At 31.4% G+C, this 18,733-nt stretch overlaps 1 protein-coding gene and 1 non-coding gene across 2 annotated transcripts; one reads left to right on the forward strand and one right to left on the reverse strand.

Moving 5' to 3' along the window:
- Positions 1-6,199: 6,199 nt before the first annotated feature.
- Positions 6,200-6,286, forward strand: TRNAY-GUA. Its single transcript is given in 2 exon segments — positions 6,200-6,236; positions 6,251-6,286. It is a non-coding gene; the product is annotated as a tRNA-Tyr (tRNA).
- Positions 6,287-7,012: 726 nt separating this feature from the next.
- On the reverse strand, positions 7,013-18,413 carry LOC120278959 (trafficking protein particle complex II-specific subunit 120 homolog). Its single transcript, XM_039285738.1, is given in 12 exon segments — positions 7,013-7,446; positions 8,900-9,697; positions 9,729-9,893; positions 10,753-11,017; positions 11,019-11,628; positions 12,158-12,450; positions 12,795-13,086; positions 13,607-13,666; positions 15,170-15,279; positions 15,477-15,659; positions 15,790-15,993; positions 17,943-18,413. Coding segments are annotated over 12 exon segments (3,615 nt in total). The 5' UTR covers positions 18,357-18,413; the 3' UTR covers positions 7,013-7,225.
- Positions 18,414-18,733: the final 320 nt, after the last annotated feature.

Raw genomic sequence — 18,733 nt, forward strand, 5'->3', positions numbered from 1 at the left:
GCCCTGATTACTGCCACGTGTCATCATGTTGAACATTTACAAGGACATCATGATCATGATCATAATGGACTGGTGGGGTGGGAATCTCCAGGTTCCGTCCGCCACCCGCTACTTTCGCTCCCAATCAAATCTGCACACGTGGCGTACTAATTCTTTTTTATTTTTTTATTTTTTATTTTTTTTAAAATTAAATTAAATTTATTGTTGTTGAAAATTTAAATATTTGTTCTTTTTTTATTAAAAATCATTTTATTATATTTTTTTTTTTTTATATATTTTTTAAATATTTTCTTTAATTATAAAAATCTTATTTTACTGAAGAAAATTATTTTTCACATACACTATAATTTATCAAAATATACATTTTAACTTTATTTATATAACCAAACAAATTGTGAGAGGAAATTATTAATTTTTATAATTTCAAATTATTTTAGTGAAAATATAATTGTTTTTTCAAAAAATTAATTAGAATTATATCTATTTATTATTATTATTTTTAAAGATAAGAATGCAAATTATATTTATAAAAATTTGTTGATTTTTTTACAACAAAATATATATATATATATTTAAATATTTCTTGAAATTTCCTTATTTAAATATAAATATAATTTTGGGCAAGTTGAGATGGAGACTAAGGAATGAGTCTTTGTTGATCAATGCGTGCATTTCCAAATTGGACTTAGTCTCTGTCATTTATTGTTCTTTTTAGTCCCTAATAATTTAATATATATTCTTATCAGGTACAAATATTAAAGCAACCAATAATTTTATACAATTATTGGTGGCTTTAAATTTTAATGTTTAGTATTCATATTGGACTTAGTCTCCGTTATTTATTAACTTTAGTTAGGTCCCTGTAATTTATTTATATTAACACATTATATATATATATATATAAACAATTGATGTAATTATCTGAACAGCCTTTTTACTTATTAGTCCCTATATTATATTCACATTAAAATTAACAGTAATTTTTAAATCCTTTTACTATTTAAATTGAGAAATCTCGGTCTCTTCTAACGGGTATTATATTTGTCATTTTAGTTTACTGACATGATGACAAATTTTGTCATGTCATCAATTTATAGATGGCATGTCATATCACATGTTATCATATCAGCAACATGATATAACATAAGTTAGAAAAGGATTGAGATTTTTATTTAAAATAGACTAAAATGTTACAATTTAAAATTAAAGGACTACAAATATATGTTTAGAGGGATTATACATAAACAATTATATATTATTATAATAATATAAAAATGAAATATATGGATTAAAAATACATAAATTGAAATGCATTGTAACACTTGTAGAAAAAAAGTATTGACCATTTAATTATTTTTTTTATTTGTAAAAAAGGATAAGTTTACAAAAATTAATAAATATTTTATTTTATTTCATTTTATTTTTATTCGGTAAAAATACTTATGAGAATAAACATATTTAATTTGATGTGTTTTCTATTTTTTCCCCTAATTAATCTCTTCTTTAAATATTAGCTTACATTAATACTATAAGAATTAAAACGTAATTGAATTAAAATAGTAGTTTCAAACAAAATTGATTAAAATTATAAATATATATTTGAAATATATATATATATATAATAGTTGATTAAAATTAAAAAATATATATTTGAAATAAAATTGAAATTGTACAAAAAAATATATAAATATTTTATTAAAAAATTAAATATTTTTAGTAATTGATTTATACCACTCAATATAAAATTATCCACCTAACCACTATGGTTGAAACTTAGGAAGAAAATATACCCACAAATTTATATTCAATTAATAAATCCACTTTAGTTGGACTTGGTCTAAATGAGAGGAATAATAAATCAACTCAAATTTTCAATACTTTTTTTTATTTGTCATTATTTATACTTTAATGTTTGTGGAAATTTGCTTACATGCCCTTATAATGTGCGCAATTGCAAATACACCCTCATTAAAAAAATCATGTTTGCTTATGTGCCACAAGAAATTTTTATTCACATATTGCTCTTATTGTAAAATTTAAAGATTTAATATATGTATATATATATGTATTATTTTCTAACATAAGTGAATTTGGAAAGGTTAAATTTTTATTAAATTTTTAGCTGCCTATTAGCCTGTTATATAGGTAAAATAACTAAAATTTTTACATATTTAAGTGAACAACCACTGCCTCGTGTAATAAGTTATTACTTAAATAGTAAATAGACAGATCCAATATTGAATTTTTGGGTTAACTGTATTGATACAAAACTATGTAAATATTGTAAAAATATTATATGTTTTTGGGTGTGTATGTGGTATAACTCTAATTACTTAGTGTGATATCTATCTGAATTAATAAATCTTCAGCAAATCAATCAAACTACCGTAATTTATATATCACCATGTTTATATGTTCAATAATTTTTTTTTATGGGACGGAACTTGATGTCTTGTCAAATATATATATATATATAATTACAAATTTTTACAGGGATGCATAAGTAAAAACATTTTTCCATAAATACGACAAAAATTCCAAGTTGGTTTCCACTTTGCTTAAAAAACAATTTGCTTTGCAAAAGGGAAAAATTATTTAAATGAAAAATTAGTTTATCTTTCTTCATAAAAAATAAAATTAAGATTCAAAAGTCAAAGAGAAAAGACAAGATAAACCAACACGTTATGAAAATATCTATTGAAAATATCAATTTCTATATATATATATATATTTTTAATTTGCTTGTGCGTGTTGATAACTTGATATAACCTTCTTTTTTTATTTTAAAAATAGAAAAAAAGGCTTATTTGAAGAATCAAACAAAGTGGTTCAATAATTTAAATAATGCATGCTTGACTTTATTATCTCCTCACATTTAAAAAACAATATTAATTTCTTAAAACCACAATGCTCAATGATTTAAATAGTGTTTTTTTCTTTAAATGTATATAATTTTTTTAACACCAATGTAGTTTTCTTTATATATATATATATATATATATATATATATATCCTTATAAAAATTATATTTAATTATATGGCTTTCACATCACATATAATAAATATTTTAATATTTTATGAACATATTCATGACATCTATATAAAGTGTGTATGTGTATATATACACACATAATTTTTTTAAAATTTTTTTTGTAGCTTTTATAATTTTAATCAAGCTCATAATTAACCCACTCTTTCAAAAGTTGCAGAACTAAATAAATTAAAAAAAGCACTAATGATTGTTACATATATAGTAAAAAAATCATATATATATATATATATAAACAAAAAAATTATCCAATGGAAAAAGTTGGAGTCAGAACTAGACATGTTGGCTTTCTTTGCTTGTACCATTGAAGACAGGTTTAATATGTAAATAAATAAATAAAGTTCCTGACATTGAATGTGAATGTTATAAGCATGTTTGTTTTTTGTCTCAACTCTCAAGGCAATGATTTTTAATGACCACTAAATAATAAGAGTAAGGAAAAAAAAAAAGAAGAAGAAGAAAATAATGCTTTTGGACCTTTTGGTGTTTGGTTAAATTGACATAAATTGGATTAGAGTTTTGAAGTTTGAATTTGTTATTTAATCAATTTTAAATTGAGTTAATATATATAGATGATGTTAACTTATTTGAAATTGATAAATTAATTAAATATTCATTAAAAAAGATAAAAATATACTAAAAATAAGACATAAATAAATAAATAAAATAACAAAAAAAATAAGAAAGAAATAAAATATAGCAATTAGAATTATTTAGAATACATGTTTTTAATTAAATTTATACTACTCGCCTAAGGATTAATATTTATTTCATTAAATTTTGTAATATTAATTACTAATTTTAAAACTTAATTAATTAGTGAAATTAATTAGAATTAATAATATCCCACTTTAAAGTTACATCACCTACCACAACCATTATCAACTTTATATTAAGTTTAAATTTTAAAATTAATTTTATTTAATTAATAAGTGATGTCAAGGCGAATAGACCATTTAATCTTTTAAATAAAAGTCTTAAATATCTTTTTTTTTTTTTATGTCTCAAAACTTTAAATTCATGCTGACCTTTACATCTTGTCCCATTAATTAATCCACATGAAAAACATGTTTTCTTCTTTTCTTTTTTTTTTTTTTTTTTAAAAGAGAAAAGTTTAATATATTTGTTTTTATGAGCTCCCCAATTCCCTAACAAACTTTTCCTTCAAACAACCCAACTCATTAAATGTGTATCATATAATTCAATTTGATTTGACATTTAATTTTTTTATTAGTATTTAAATTTGTGTTTAGATATACACACATATACATTTCATGTTATTGATGAAGTGGTTTGTTTGTGTGATAAGTTATTTTAGTTTTGTTTTAGATTCAATTTGAAAATTTAATAATTTTATATAATGATCAAAGTGAATTTTTGTGTAGTCCATGTAACACAATGACCATTTTTTTTTTATTAAATAAATATATTCGTTTCGCATCCTAAAGTGAAATATATGTATATAATGCAATACTAAAATAATAATTTTAAGAAAAAACGAATTATAGGTCCATGAAAGTCTCAAAAACTTTTCAGACAGACTTACTGATATTTGAATCTTTTCAAATAATCTCTTCTTTTTCAGTTTACTTCTTTTTTAGTTATTACAACTCACTCCGTTAGTTTATTTTATCTTACAATATGTACTTCTCGCTTAATAAATAAATTTTTCATTTAACATTATGTGTTTATGTGTAACCTCATAAGTTTTCACTTAATATATTATCTTTTTATTTAATATTTATTTATGATGTTTAATATCTGGAATTTTTCGTTTAATATTATGTATTTTCACTTAAAAAGCTCGAGGCATTCCGGTCAACATCAACTACCTTTACGACAAAAGAACTAAAAAATAAGCTATTAGAAAAAAATTTAATTTTTGGAAATATCTAAATTTGTTTTGACGAGATGTGAATAAGTGAATATATTTAACTTTTAAGGTATTTTCAGTATTTTTCAAGGTTAAAAAATATATTTAGGTATTGTTCAGGATTAATCATGGATTTTTTTATAAAATAAATAAATTACTATTTACATGCTTGTGACGGAAGTGGTGGACCCACATGGTTGGCAAGTTGAAGCTCGAGTTGACCAGTCGGAAAACCTTGGAAGAATTTCGTCTGGCGAGATTTAAGCATGGGTTGAGAAAAGAAAATCCGGGGGTGAAGGTATGGTTGGACTAAGGAGAGGCCGTGATTGAGCTGAGAAGCTCGGGCTGAACCAAATTCATGGGTCTGTCACTGTGTGACGGTATTTAACCTTCTAACCTTCCCATCATCTCGCACTTTACTGTTGGTGTTAAAGTTGTACATTTTTCGATGAAATATTGATTATGTTAAATAAATATTAATAGTTTTTAGAGACACATCATATATATATATATATATACATATTAAAGTAGATGTATAATCTACTCCGAAACGTGCGTTTCAAGAAATAATTTTAAATTTTTTAAATAACATTTAAGTTTTTATTTTTATTACTTATAATATTAATAATTGAAAAATATTAACTACACATAATTATTTATATAATAAATGTCATAAGATCTTTAAAATCCAAGGTATAAAATAGTTTATATGGTAGAAATTATTTAATTATATTATTTAATATATGATATTACTTCAAAACTCCTGACAAAATTTTAAAATCTCTTATGCGAAGCCGGAAAAAATGTCTAGTTAACATAAAGTCATATGCGGACGTTAAGAATAAAAAGAAGTCAATTGATAATTGAGCAAAGTTTTTGGTTAAGAAAGCTTGATTACAAAGTAATGACTAATTAATTGGAAGGATAATTATTAATTAGTGAAGGGTTATGTTAATACAATGACAAATCATGATCATTATTATTATATAATAAATAATACCTGTTTTTTAATACCAAATGGCAAAGTTTTATGATCACAAGCAAAGTTTACCAATTCTATAATTTTCTTGTTGAATATTCTTCATTCATTCATGGTGCGCTTGTTCTTATTTCATAATAATAATTATAGTAACAATAATAATTTGACTTCCTGATCTCACTAATTAATTGATTTTATTTGTTATATTATGTTTGGGTTGTTCTCAAGGTTTTGGGAAGTGAAACATGGTTATAAAATAATATATATATATATATCAAATTAGAAAAGTAAAGACAACCCGACCTTAGCTCAGTTGGTAGAGCGGAGGACTGTAGTTGATGGAGCTGTCATCCTTAGGTCGCTGGTTCGAATCCGGCAGGTCGGAATTTATTTTTTATTTTTTCGATTTTAAACACCACTTTATAAAAACTTTTCTGTATTCCAGATAAAAATTAGTTTTTCTTTATCCTCTTTGAACCCATTGACATATTATTTTTAAAAATAAAATGAAAATTCTAAATCATCAATAATTTTAATAAGATTTATATAATTAAACCCCTAATTTTTTTTAAAAAAAGAACGATATATATATATATATTCATTTATTGATATTGATTTAAATCTTAATAAATAAATTAAATTAGCGGAAACCTAGATTATCTTTTTTCAATCATTACATATTTTAAAAATATAATTTTAATGACTTTTTACATATTTTTAAATTATTTTTGCAGGAGCATACACAATAAAAATGCAACTCTTACAGGCCCCATCCCATGCATGCAAGGATAAAAAAAACTCCTATTAATATCCTAAAATAAAAATTCAAACTCATATTATTATTATTAAATAGAATATGTGGTTTGTCCACGTCACCAAAAAAAAAGAATCAACCAAAATTCAACATCACAATTTGACAAAGACCATGAAGCCAATTTTTTCAAAATTCCATAAATATTCTTGTCAGTTGTTGGCGCCCTATAGTCACACCTGCCACACAATTATGACCAAACACATAACTATGTTTTCATGACTTCATGCAATTTAAGTCAAGACCAAAAGACACCTAAAAATCCCACAAATAAAGTGAAGCCAACACAAAAGCAAAAACTGAAGAGAAAGAAAACCAAAACAAAGATTATGACATTTCATGAATGACCAACAATAAATAGCACACTCTCACACTCTAGCAAATATTGTAACCTCATAAAAATATCTCAATAGTAGTATTTACAACAAACATTGAGAAAGCTATTAATACCATTTTCTAGACTTCTCTCAATTGTGACCCTGAAAAATAAAATTTTTAAAAAAAAAAGAGCAATTAGACTGCCCCGGCAACATTGATATGAAAAGGGGACCCTCTGCAGAATATTGTTTCATCTGATGAATCTGTTCTTGCTCGAGCACGGAGCATATCGGTTGCACCGTTTATGATGGCAGTGCCCATGAGTGTGTACTCTCCGGGGACGAGGAAGTAGAGTGAGAATGAATGTGAGACCTCTTCAAGAGGAAGCACTTCCAATTGTATCCCAGTAAGAACACCTGACATGAATATTCAGCAACAAAGAGTTAAATTTGCATCACAATATAACATTAGCTATGGTAGTCTGAAAATGTATTTATCAGAGGATCTCAAAATTTTCTGATCAGCATATAATCTTCTGTGTGCCCTAGACCAAATAAAGGATATCTGCCTGACAATCATGTTGTGATGCACAATGAGAGGTTTGCATTGTACTAGCATGAGATTTTGGCAAATTAATATGGAAAAGAACAAAAAAAAGAAAGAAGTGTGTTTCATTGTATGTAACATGCATGCGTCCGGCTTTGCTCTAATGAACTAAATGAATCAGTTAAGCAACCTAGGGAACGAGGTCTGGCTCCGTTAATTAATTTCGAGCAATTTTTCTCTTTGTTTCATGTTAGATGTAGTTCGTTGAGAAACAATCATGATTAAAATTTTTTCCTGCTTATTTCAGTGTTATTGATTATTCTGCAATTTCAAATGTTCTGTTGATCATTGATTCTCTTATACTCATGTCAATATATTCAATTTTTATCAAGCATGAATTCAAAACACCAAATGGAAATATCGGTCAAATATGCTAGTAGTTCATAAAGCTCAAATAGTACACAAATAGCATATTGGGCTAAACATTTTAACAGGTGCTTCTTTTTATGTGTTCTAAGATATTACAGAAAAGTCGATGGTCATGTAAACTACCACAAACACACAACATGCTTCTTAAAACACCATATTTGCATTTTTTTGAACAAGGATGCCAAATAACATATAAATTTCCAATAATTTGAAGTTGAATAATTTAGTGACTAGTGTAGTACAAAAACTAAAATTAAACGTGTTTGCTCAAGATTGTGACTGAAATTTGATTCAGCAAGTATAAAGGTGTTTAAGAAGAAGAGAAACATCTCCGCTTTCAGCATGAGCAATTTGCAATGAAAAGATAAAAACAACATCGATGCGAGTCTCACTTCCAGTTCAATATAATGATATATTAGTTATCTCTGCTAATACAAATTGAATCTCTACCATTCTTCATGTGCATGAGGCGTGTCCAATCAAAAAAATTGAATCTCTAGAATTTCGTCATAGGGGCCAATAACTTGTCTCTCCTAATACAAATCTCTACCACAACTCGAATAAATTAAATCAATGAAAAGTGGTTCATACCAAACACTACTAGGGGCCAAACACTAATAACTAATAAGCTGAGAAGCGTGAAGCAATGCAGTTTCTTCTCAATATATGCGAATTGATATCTAGTTAACATTCGTGTGATTTATGAATGTTGAAAAAGATCTTGAAAGGTTTTTTTTTTTTTTTAAATACACAATATATCTTTAAATACTATGTTCACTATAACACAATAGTTGGTAATGTAAAGCCACAGAACAGATAGATCCAAAATACTGCAAAAACAGGCGGCATAAACAGAGAAAAATGTAATTTCAAATAATTAAGAGATGAACATACCAGCCCATAATACTGTTGCTTTACTTCCCTCGGTACAATTCTCCCCTGCCACGTCTCTACAAGTAACACTGAGGCTCATTTGTATAGGTTCTTTTGTGTTGTTGCGAATGAGGACTTCCATAGGAGTCATCTCATGAGCTGATATAGAACCTTTAAACCTAACGGCAGATCCACTAGCACATTGATCAACAGAGTTGGCCAACTCATTAGTTTGCTCAGCAAGTTGTTTTGTGCCATTAATAGCTTCATTTGCAGTTCCATTCTTTGCTAGATTGAAGACAAAGGTTAATGGCTCTGGTAGTAATATATCCATCATTGATGCTTGCAAAGCTGCTTGAATTGCATCTTTGATATTCAATTCACCAGAGCTATTTCTCCCAGACTGCCACCTTACCTTTATTTTTTTAATTAGGTTGTTAATAGAAGCATTCAACTCAGCCTTGCTGTTTCTTTCTGCTGCATTTGAAATTTTACCGCCTAAAAAATCATTTGGTTGACAATCCTTGGCAAGGAAAGAACCATCAAGTACAGGTAACTTAAAGTGCTCCAACGGAATAAGCACCCGTGCAGAAAAGTCACAATCAATTCTGGTTTTTGGATAACCGATGTCAGCAGCATAATGTTGAATAGATGTCACCCCATTGCCATTATTGGTACTATCCGTCTTGACAGATACATTGACCTCAAACACAACATCAGTTGGATTAGATAACTCAATTTCGAGAAGGCGAAATACCCAGCTTCCACTGTATGGGTCAATCTTCAACAAGCTATTCATTGCATTCGGAGAAGTGACCTCTCCAGCAGAATCACCATCAACAAAAACTGCTTTTTGAAAGGGAGTCATTAATATGAGCAGGAATTTCCATAGAGAGCAGGCGAGCCTTCACAAAGCGCAAACCTTGCAAGACACATACATGCAAGGGAACAACTAGACGCCTTCCTGGGGAAACAGTGTCACCATTTTCAGGGAACTCATCAGACGTCAATGGCCCTGAAACATAGAAGAAAGAGTAATTAAGAATGTTAAAACAAGGATCACTCCATAGAAAAGATGCCAAGAAAAACTAGTTTTTAAGTAGCAATTTAAGTTGCATGTTGGACACTAAACCAGTTCCATTTGTTTTATGGCTTTAGCAAGGGCATGGCATATCCAACAATGCTGAAAGGTCATAACGTCATGGAAATTTATTCGCCAGCAAAATGCTCAAAACTTATTAACTAGCCATATTATATATTTCATTTCACTAATAGGGATTTATGTGAAAATGTTTATAACAGGTTTTAATGCAAGACAAACCTCAGCAGAAATTCTGAACTGATTAATAAATTATAGATGGCAAAACTCAAGAAAATGAAAAGAAGATATTACGTATTTCTAATAAAAGGCAAATGACAAAAAATAAAGGTCAATCAAGTAAAACACCTTTAACAATAAACAAAGCGTAGGCTTATAAGTGTCTTTTTCTGAAACTTTAAATTATATTAAAATTAACAATTTCAGCTGTGTATTTTTGTGTAACAATGATGGCCTTACATATGATGAAGGTCAAGAAAATTATGACTCAGAACATGAAACACAGTCTATAAGTATTATGTTACATCATATAACTGCTGTTTTGAGACATCGGAAATCTGATCAAACCCACATAAAGCATTCTAACGTCTAAACAGGTGCTAACCTTGACAGTAATCTGAAAATTACTTGATATGTACAAAAGACAGGATGAACAGACATTTCTATGAAACAGTGACCATTTATGGTTAGGAGATGGAATTAGCTGCATGAAAACAGAAATACACATGCCAGACAGATATATTCAAGACAAAGCAAACTGGAACAGCGTGTGTACCGGCATAATGAATAACCAATAGTGGGTTACTCCCTTCCTTGGATATTCTGCTTACTCCAGAGCTGTTCTTGTTAGTAGCATGATCAGAATCTGCCATGCTAAGCTGCCATGCTTTTATAGTGATTGGAACAGTAACTTCAGCACCAGGTTTGAGAGGAAGAGCTGATCTTAAACTTTCGCGTGCAATAGAAATGACAGAATCTTGATTTTTTCCAGAAAGTGAAATATGTGCTTGTTCAACTGGCACTGTTCCAGCATTAGAGAAAACTTATTGTTATGTCACGAATTTCACCTTCATATAAGATTGCAGCACCATCACCCCCAACAACATGAGAAACAAGCAGTGGCAGAGGCGGGACCACAGAAATGTTTGGGACAGACACAATTTTCAACTTGCCTGAGCCACAACTTCTGAAAGGATCAGAAAGAACTAAACCTTGTGCTGCTCCAAGGAGCAGGTTATCCACATCCTTGAAAAGGTGTTCAGTGATGACCCCAAAACAGTGCACTATGCATCCAGGAATCGAAACTGGCCCTACTTTAGTAGGAATACCAGATAACAGGATCACCTTGGCTGAGTTTGGGGGAAGATTTACGCTTACAGGAAAAGCATCAAAATTACCAGAGTGAACTGAAAGGTAAATGCTCTCAACCACCAGTTCAAAGCCACAAGGATTTGCCAACTCCACCAAAACTTGGACTGGCTCCCCAACAATCCAAGTCAGGTCCTGCTTGTTACTTTCATTTGAACCTCCCTTGCCAAAAGGTGTGTAAATAAATGGTCCTGAAGGAGCTGAACCTACCCACCACTCTTCTTTTGCTGGGTTGCGCTTCACTAAGTCCATTTGAGAAGGATGGATGGGAAAAGAGTGCAATCTGTATAACATGCAAATGCAAATGATTATGTACTAAAACCTAACATAATGTGTTCTATATTTGAGATGTAACTTGACATAACTGTTTCATCAAAATTTCAATGAATAAATATTATAAAAACGGCTATCATATTGTGCAAACAATCTAAAAGATTTATTGCAACAACATACACCAAAGTTCAAATTTTAACATAAACCTGTGAGATGCTGATGTATCCCTTGATTTGTGCTAACTAGTTTCTTTGTCTAGCATTTCATTGTATCAATATGTACACAATATACACAGGTATATAATTTCCTTAAGATTGTAAATATAAAATTATTCAACTGTATGAACACTGTAGCTGATTTGATAGATAATTTATGATTCTGGACAACAAAAATCAGCATGAATATCTAAGAAAGAAAATAATTGTAGTACCAAAATGAAGGAATGATTCAATTCACGCAGCTCTTGCTTTATGGCATAACATTGGAAGCAAATAAATAATGAACTTAACAATGTACTGTATAGAGAGAAAGTTTCCTGCCTGATGAATGGGAGAGCTGCATCGGCACACCTAGTTCCTACTGGTAGCCTTTCTGCCGAATTTACAAGTGAACTTGCAAGACCACTCTGGCCCGCAGGTGTAATCAATGGGTAATAGGATCTAAGTAGACGAGCTGCTGCACTCCATGCAGCAAGAGGATCTCCAGCACGGACAGATGACATTAGTATTTCTCTCAAAACAACCATTTGCAGCGTGCTCCACTGAGACTCAAATAAGGAGACAATAGACTGCTGATGCATTTTCCCACCATCAGCCTGACTTGGTCCAAGACTCTGTAATAGGGCAAAACAAAAAGAGAAACAACCTGCTCGTCAAATTGGAAGGTAATGTATACTGCATGTACTTACATTATGGATTTATGTGAACCAAAGTTAAGAAATCACATATAGTCATTGGATCAAAATTAAACAAAAAATTGAAAAATCTCTGAGAATAAAGATTGTGTCTTCATCTTTGTGACAGATAGCAGGAGGTTCCACTGCACACGTGTATGATGAACAAAAAAAGGCCTACTGAGGAAATTGCAGCACCAAACAAGGTTATAGAATTCATATTTTCTTTTTTACAAAAAATATAGAAGGTATAATGTAATGGAAAAACAAAACACACAACTTACATGGTGAGACCCAATTTGCTTTTGGCTAGCTCCTCTGCTTTGGACATGGTATGCCTTTGAGGTCAAGGACAAAACTTGCAGAGCACTTATAGCAGCAAACGAATTGTCCTGCTGCAAATAAAGCTGAGCAACTTGCCTTGAAAAGAAAGCTGCTTTACGCTGATATCCAAGAGATCCATATATCCTAGCTATCTCAACATATAATATCAAGCGATCACTGGCATCAATCAATGATTTTGCACCATCAGCAGCACCCATCAACAACTCCACTACCTCCTTAGCAAGTTCTTGCCTGTCAGATTTTTGAGGGGGTCAGCACTGTTAAAAACAATAAAATGGGAGAACAACAAAGCACAATGGTAGCAAGCCTAAACATGATCATGTAAAACCTTCATATTATATGACTGCTAAGATGACACTGTTAAAAAAAAAAAATCACGCTATAAGAGAGCAACAAATTACAATGATGTGAACACAAAATCAAACCTGCACATTGGATGACTGCTAAGATGTCTTTCCTTCACCCAATTAAATAAATTTTTTCAATGTTGAATATTTTTTATGGGACAATACTACTTTTAAATCCAAACACTATGTAAAAACCATTGTCCATTATATTCAAAAAGTCGAATGATTGTTTTGCTAGAAAGGTTTTGCATTTTGAAATAGAAAACCCACATGAAGTAGAAGATCAACGCATAGTAAAAGACCATGTCTAACCAGGAAGGTCAGGCTTGATAGGTATATGTTGAATCACAACCGTATAGATCACACTTAATAACAATTTAAGGTAAAATAATAAACAATCTTACCGGCAAAGGTATCGTGCCAACTTTAACGCAGCCTCAAGTTCAAAGCTCACTGTTGAAACTCTACAATAGATGCACAATTTAGTTAGTAACAAATGTGCAACAAAAATCCAAAAATAACACCATCATCAAATACAAACAGCATTCAATGTGTACAACTCAAATATTGCAAGCATTGGTGTGCAAATCAATTAAATGAAATACATACAGCAGATCCATATAAAGGAAAAGATGGTTAGAACAGGATGCGAATGAGATTTTGTTCAAATGAAAAGCTTAAACACAAAAAATCCAAGGTCTAGATTTCCCAAGTATGAAGTAACAGCTGATCCAAAAGAAAATGAAATGAAAATTAAAATCAATGACTTCACAGGCTCTCAAGATAAGAGGTAAGGCTGCATAAATTTCACTTTCCTTGAACCCACAAGTGGCGGGAACCTTCACAAAATCGACAATGCTATTCAATCATTAGAAATGACATGTTAGAAACACAAACCTTCAATTTAAGTAATTTTGATAATCTTAGCAAGAAACAGAAAACATCAGCTGTACGACTTTTTATTCTTTCTCAATCATAATTTAAAGGCTCCAACTATCACATTCTGCTCTTGGAAAATATAGCATTCTTTTTTGTGTTAAAGATATCTTCTAGAACCTAAGAGTCCTAGCATCATTTATACGAATATGAACCTTTTGTTCACAAGAAAGGTTCATTAAAAGCCACTACAAAAGGATTATATTAATCCAGAAATTGCAACCTCAGAAAGCCTGAGCACATAAACAAAAAATTCCCACATATTTTCAGACAAGTTAAGGATCATCTAGCAACCAATGACTAGTCTTAGTATAAGGTTATCTAGGTATAAAAGACAAACCATTAATCCAAAATCAATCTCATTCTATAAACACATACAAACCAATTCCTTTAAAAACACACAAGCCCCAAATTATTGCTGCCGCAAAACAAACAAACAAATAATCCTATGGTCTATGACTGAGGAAATATTAACAATTCTAGAATCCCAGCCCCAAATTGCACTCTAAAACCCAATTGATCCAGAATTTAGGTAGTCAAATACTAGAAGATAAAAACGCTTTCAGGTTTCAAATTCAACATACTATTAGTGAACATTCAGGCCAAATGTGATATGATCATGTCTGTCATTGTATATTTGTGCTAAAAGCCATGGAAGACGGATAAAAAACAAAAGAGGAAATGCAAAAATTGAGATAGGAATGCATCAGGTGAGGTGATGCACCATCCATTAAATCCATGCAAGGTTATTGAAAGTCATTCCTTATTAGTTGCAGATGATGTATGATCAATTTATCTCAAAATAGTCTGTATTAGAGATGCTTTTACCGTCTGTCACTCCTGCCTTCTATAGCAATCAATATTATGGGACCCTCATCTATCATCTTCAAATTGTGGATATTCAAATATTTATGAGAATAGAGAATGGTGGAATCAAATTTACAAATCATGTGTATACATGAAAGATATGAAAGACATCATTCAGATATTTACACCAACTTGAAATGCTAAAGTTAAAAGAACTCCATTACCTTTGAGCATTGTCTTGCAAATATGACCTTCTATAAAGTTGGATAACGGTATAATAACGATACTTGACTTCCTCTTCTAAAGTTGCATCTTGCTGGCCTGCACGATCTACCTATAAATGTCAACAGTCATTCAAATGGTTCAAAGTTCTAAAGTTCAGCCCTTCTATGGTAAGTAAAACCTCCAATGACACCCCCCGCATGAAAATGACTAAGTAATCATCTCATGCATGAGTATCACTAGATTTTAAAAAAAATTACATTAGCACATTCAGACAGATATTCAGAGGAATCAATTGTGAGTAAATACCAGTAAAGCACAAACACTACCCTCCAGAGCACCAGCATGCCAGAAAACATCTCCAGTCAACCTGGCTAGCTCTATTGCAGTGTTATAATGTGCATTGGCATCTGCTGGAGATCCAGCCAACAAACAATAATCACCTATTGTTTTTTGTGCACGACCAAGCCTCCTTTTTTTGGCCTTAATAACCTAAAGTTTCACAAAATAACATCAAGATTGTAATGATATTGAGCAAATTTTGGTTTGATAATGAAGATCAAAAGAGCATGATGTAGAATAATTTTGTATTATAAATACTTAGAACACCTAAAGAATAAACCTCCTCAGAGCTAAGGCTGGATTGAGAATCTAATGGTGTCTTCAAAATGGTCCCTGCAGATTCTGCACGAAGAACCCATTTTTCAAACTCCATTAACAACGAAGCAGCAAGATCTTGCACCATTGTTAGCATGTGAAATTCCTGTGTTTGTCGATCAGAGGGAGGGAACAAAATGACATTGCTCACCCTTTTGCCTTCATCAAGCTGCAAAAGACAGCATCAAACAGGGGGATGGCATTTAAGCATTCAAGAAAACAGAAGCAAATATTAATTTCTTTAGTTCATAAAAAAAAATGCAAATAAATGTATACATATTCCTGTTAAATGATATGACATTAATGACAAGATGGATATTATTTTGTAAAGTACACCACATAAATTATAAATCTGCTTTGAACACTGAATATAAATCACATTGTTGGGCCTTTTTTTAAAATTTTTTTTATTCATGACTCCGTTTCGAATTATTCTGGCATAGGCTTGCTTTCCTGAACTATTAGGGCATGGTGAATTCCTCTTGTGTTATCCACAAATTTCAAAGTGATCAGTTTATTTACGAATTTTCATTCTAATTGAACAAGATAGTCTATAATAAAAGGTTGTTGCACAATAATGACATAATAAATTTTATATGATGTTTCCTAATTTAAAATTTAAAGAACATTCCAAAGATATCTGGAATTTTCCAGGTCCTCAACAGCAGCTACCTTTTTCCCTAACTTGTGACTGCCCACAAGTCTAAATATAAAACAACTCTCAGAGTCAAAGTATGTGATGCTCAACCTGTATATAGATTATGTAACTTAAATCATCCATTTAAGATAGTGTCAAAAGTACTGTCTCCTAAACTCAAAAATGTTCTAAAGCATGCTCGCCCCAACAAGTAAAAACAGAATTTCTTACTTGTGTGGGGTATTATTAATCATAATGGTTCACACTTGATATCATGTAATGGTTTAATCCAAGGCACAAGATTTTGTAATGTAAATGATTATCCAGTTCCAACTCAAACTATGATTAGCTGATTTTCTAGATCTTCTTTCTTTATTTTTTTAAGTATAAATGAATTAAATTTCTATTTTTGGACCTCGTGCCTAAATCTTATTTTTTTCCCAAGTAAATCTAAAGAGAACTCTACATGGATAATATGAAATCCACAAGTTGATTGTGCCATACACACTTTCTGAATATCATCAGATCCTCTAAGGCCATCATATCTCCCTCCTTTTGCTAATGGTTTCCTGATCCTTTCACCTCTTCAACCTGTTCCACTAATCCAATCACAACCACCAAGCCACGACAAAGTTACCAGTCATCAACAACAAAGAATCCCCCATCGTGGAAAGTGAAAACTTAGGTTAATGGAGTGAAGTCTCCCATACTAAAAGGACGGCAGTTCAAAACCTTCAGACCAGATAATTTGATCAAAAGTATCAAACTAGATCATAGCACAGAAAATCACTTCTTTGGAAGACCAAAAACAAAATAATACTGTTTAAAACAAAAACAGAGAGTTCTAGTTTAGCATATCCATTCAGTATGTTTCACTTCTTGGTTTTGTGGATTCATAAGAAGACCCTAATGTAGGCAAAAGACAACCAGTAACAAATAGCAATAGCCAACTAGGATGCACCTCCCTAGCAAATCATACTATCGCATTTATATCAAACAACAGCTAGCCACAGCAATTCATGTCACCTTATTGATTATCATCTTCAAATTGCCTTAACAATCTCACATACTAAATTTTAACAAAAAATAAAAGCTAATTCAGGAGATTCAGCCCATCATTATCCAAGTGGTATTTCTATGAATTTGCTCACTAGCTAGTGTAATAAAATTATCTTATCATTGGATCGATATCATTGAGCATTTCCAAAATCAGAACATCGCAAATCACAACATCAACCTGAACACCAAAAGATCCCCCACGAGATTAAAACTCGCCAAATCAAGATTCACAATTCACCATTTCCCAGATCACAAAATCAAGCACACTACCAACCAACCGATTTCTTTCATCATCTATCAAATCCAACACAATTCAACATATAAATTCGACAAAGTCAAAATCAAAGAAAACTAAGACAAACTTAAAATCGAATAAAAAAAACCCTAGAAATTTCCATTCACAAAGCGTGAGATCAACGAACCTGAGAATCAGAAGGGCAGAAGGCGAAACACCGCTCAACAAGCGCCGAAGTATAAGGCTTACAAGCAGCGGAAAACTGATCGGCGACCAAGGAGAGGTCTGGCGATGAGGGGCAGTGACAGAGGCCGACAACAGCGAGAATCTTGCGGCACGACTGGAAATCCTCCCAAGGACTAGGAGGAGCGCCGCCAACAACAAACTTGAAGCGGAGAGAACCGGAATCCCATGGCTGGTGGGTGAACGGGCTCTTCTGGTGCTCCGAATAGAAGGAGCTGACGGAGGAGAGATCTACTCGGCGGTGGCAGGAGAGCATCGAAAGGTACAAACGGAGGCGCGGCGGAGGGATGGCGCCGCCAATGGGGAGCACGGCAACGCGGATCTCGCAGCCTGTCTCGATGCTCACGTCCGGCTCCATTGATGAGGATCGGAGACGACGAGGAATGCGAGCTCAGCGAAACGAAGCAGACTTTGGTCTCAGATCTGTGAGACCTTTTAAAAGGATGTACAATTTTGTTTTTATTTTGAACCCCCTGGACATAATTAAATTTAGTGGAAATTACCAAAAAAACCCTTTAAGTTTGTAAAATTGCTAAAACACACGTTAGTTTTCTGATCCCCAAAAATCCCTCCTTTTAAAACTACATGTTTTTCAAACCCCAAACCCTCAGTAGCGGATGTGAGCGGAGTGAGTTTCAAATTTTTGGACGAAAATGCCCTTGCGTAGGGGGAGTCGTGGGCTGCAGACCATCTCGGCGATTTGAGAGGAAGTGGGCGGTTTTTCCGTAGGGTAAT

This window comes from Dioscorea cayenensis, chromosome 16 (assembly GCF_009730915.1).
Source record: "Dioscorea cayenensis subsp. rotundata cultivar TDr96_F1 chromosome 16, TDr96_F1_v2_PseudoChromosome.rev07_lg8_w22 25.fasta, whole genome shotgun sequence".
NCBI lineage: Eukaryota > Viridiplantae > Streptophyta > Magnoliopsida > Dioscoreales > Dioscoreaceae > Dioscorea > Dioscorea cayenensis.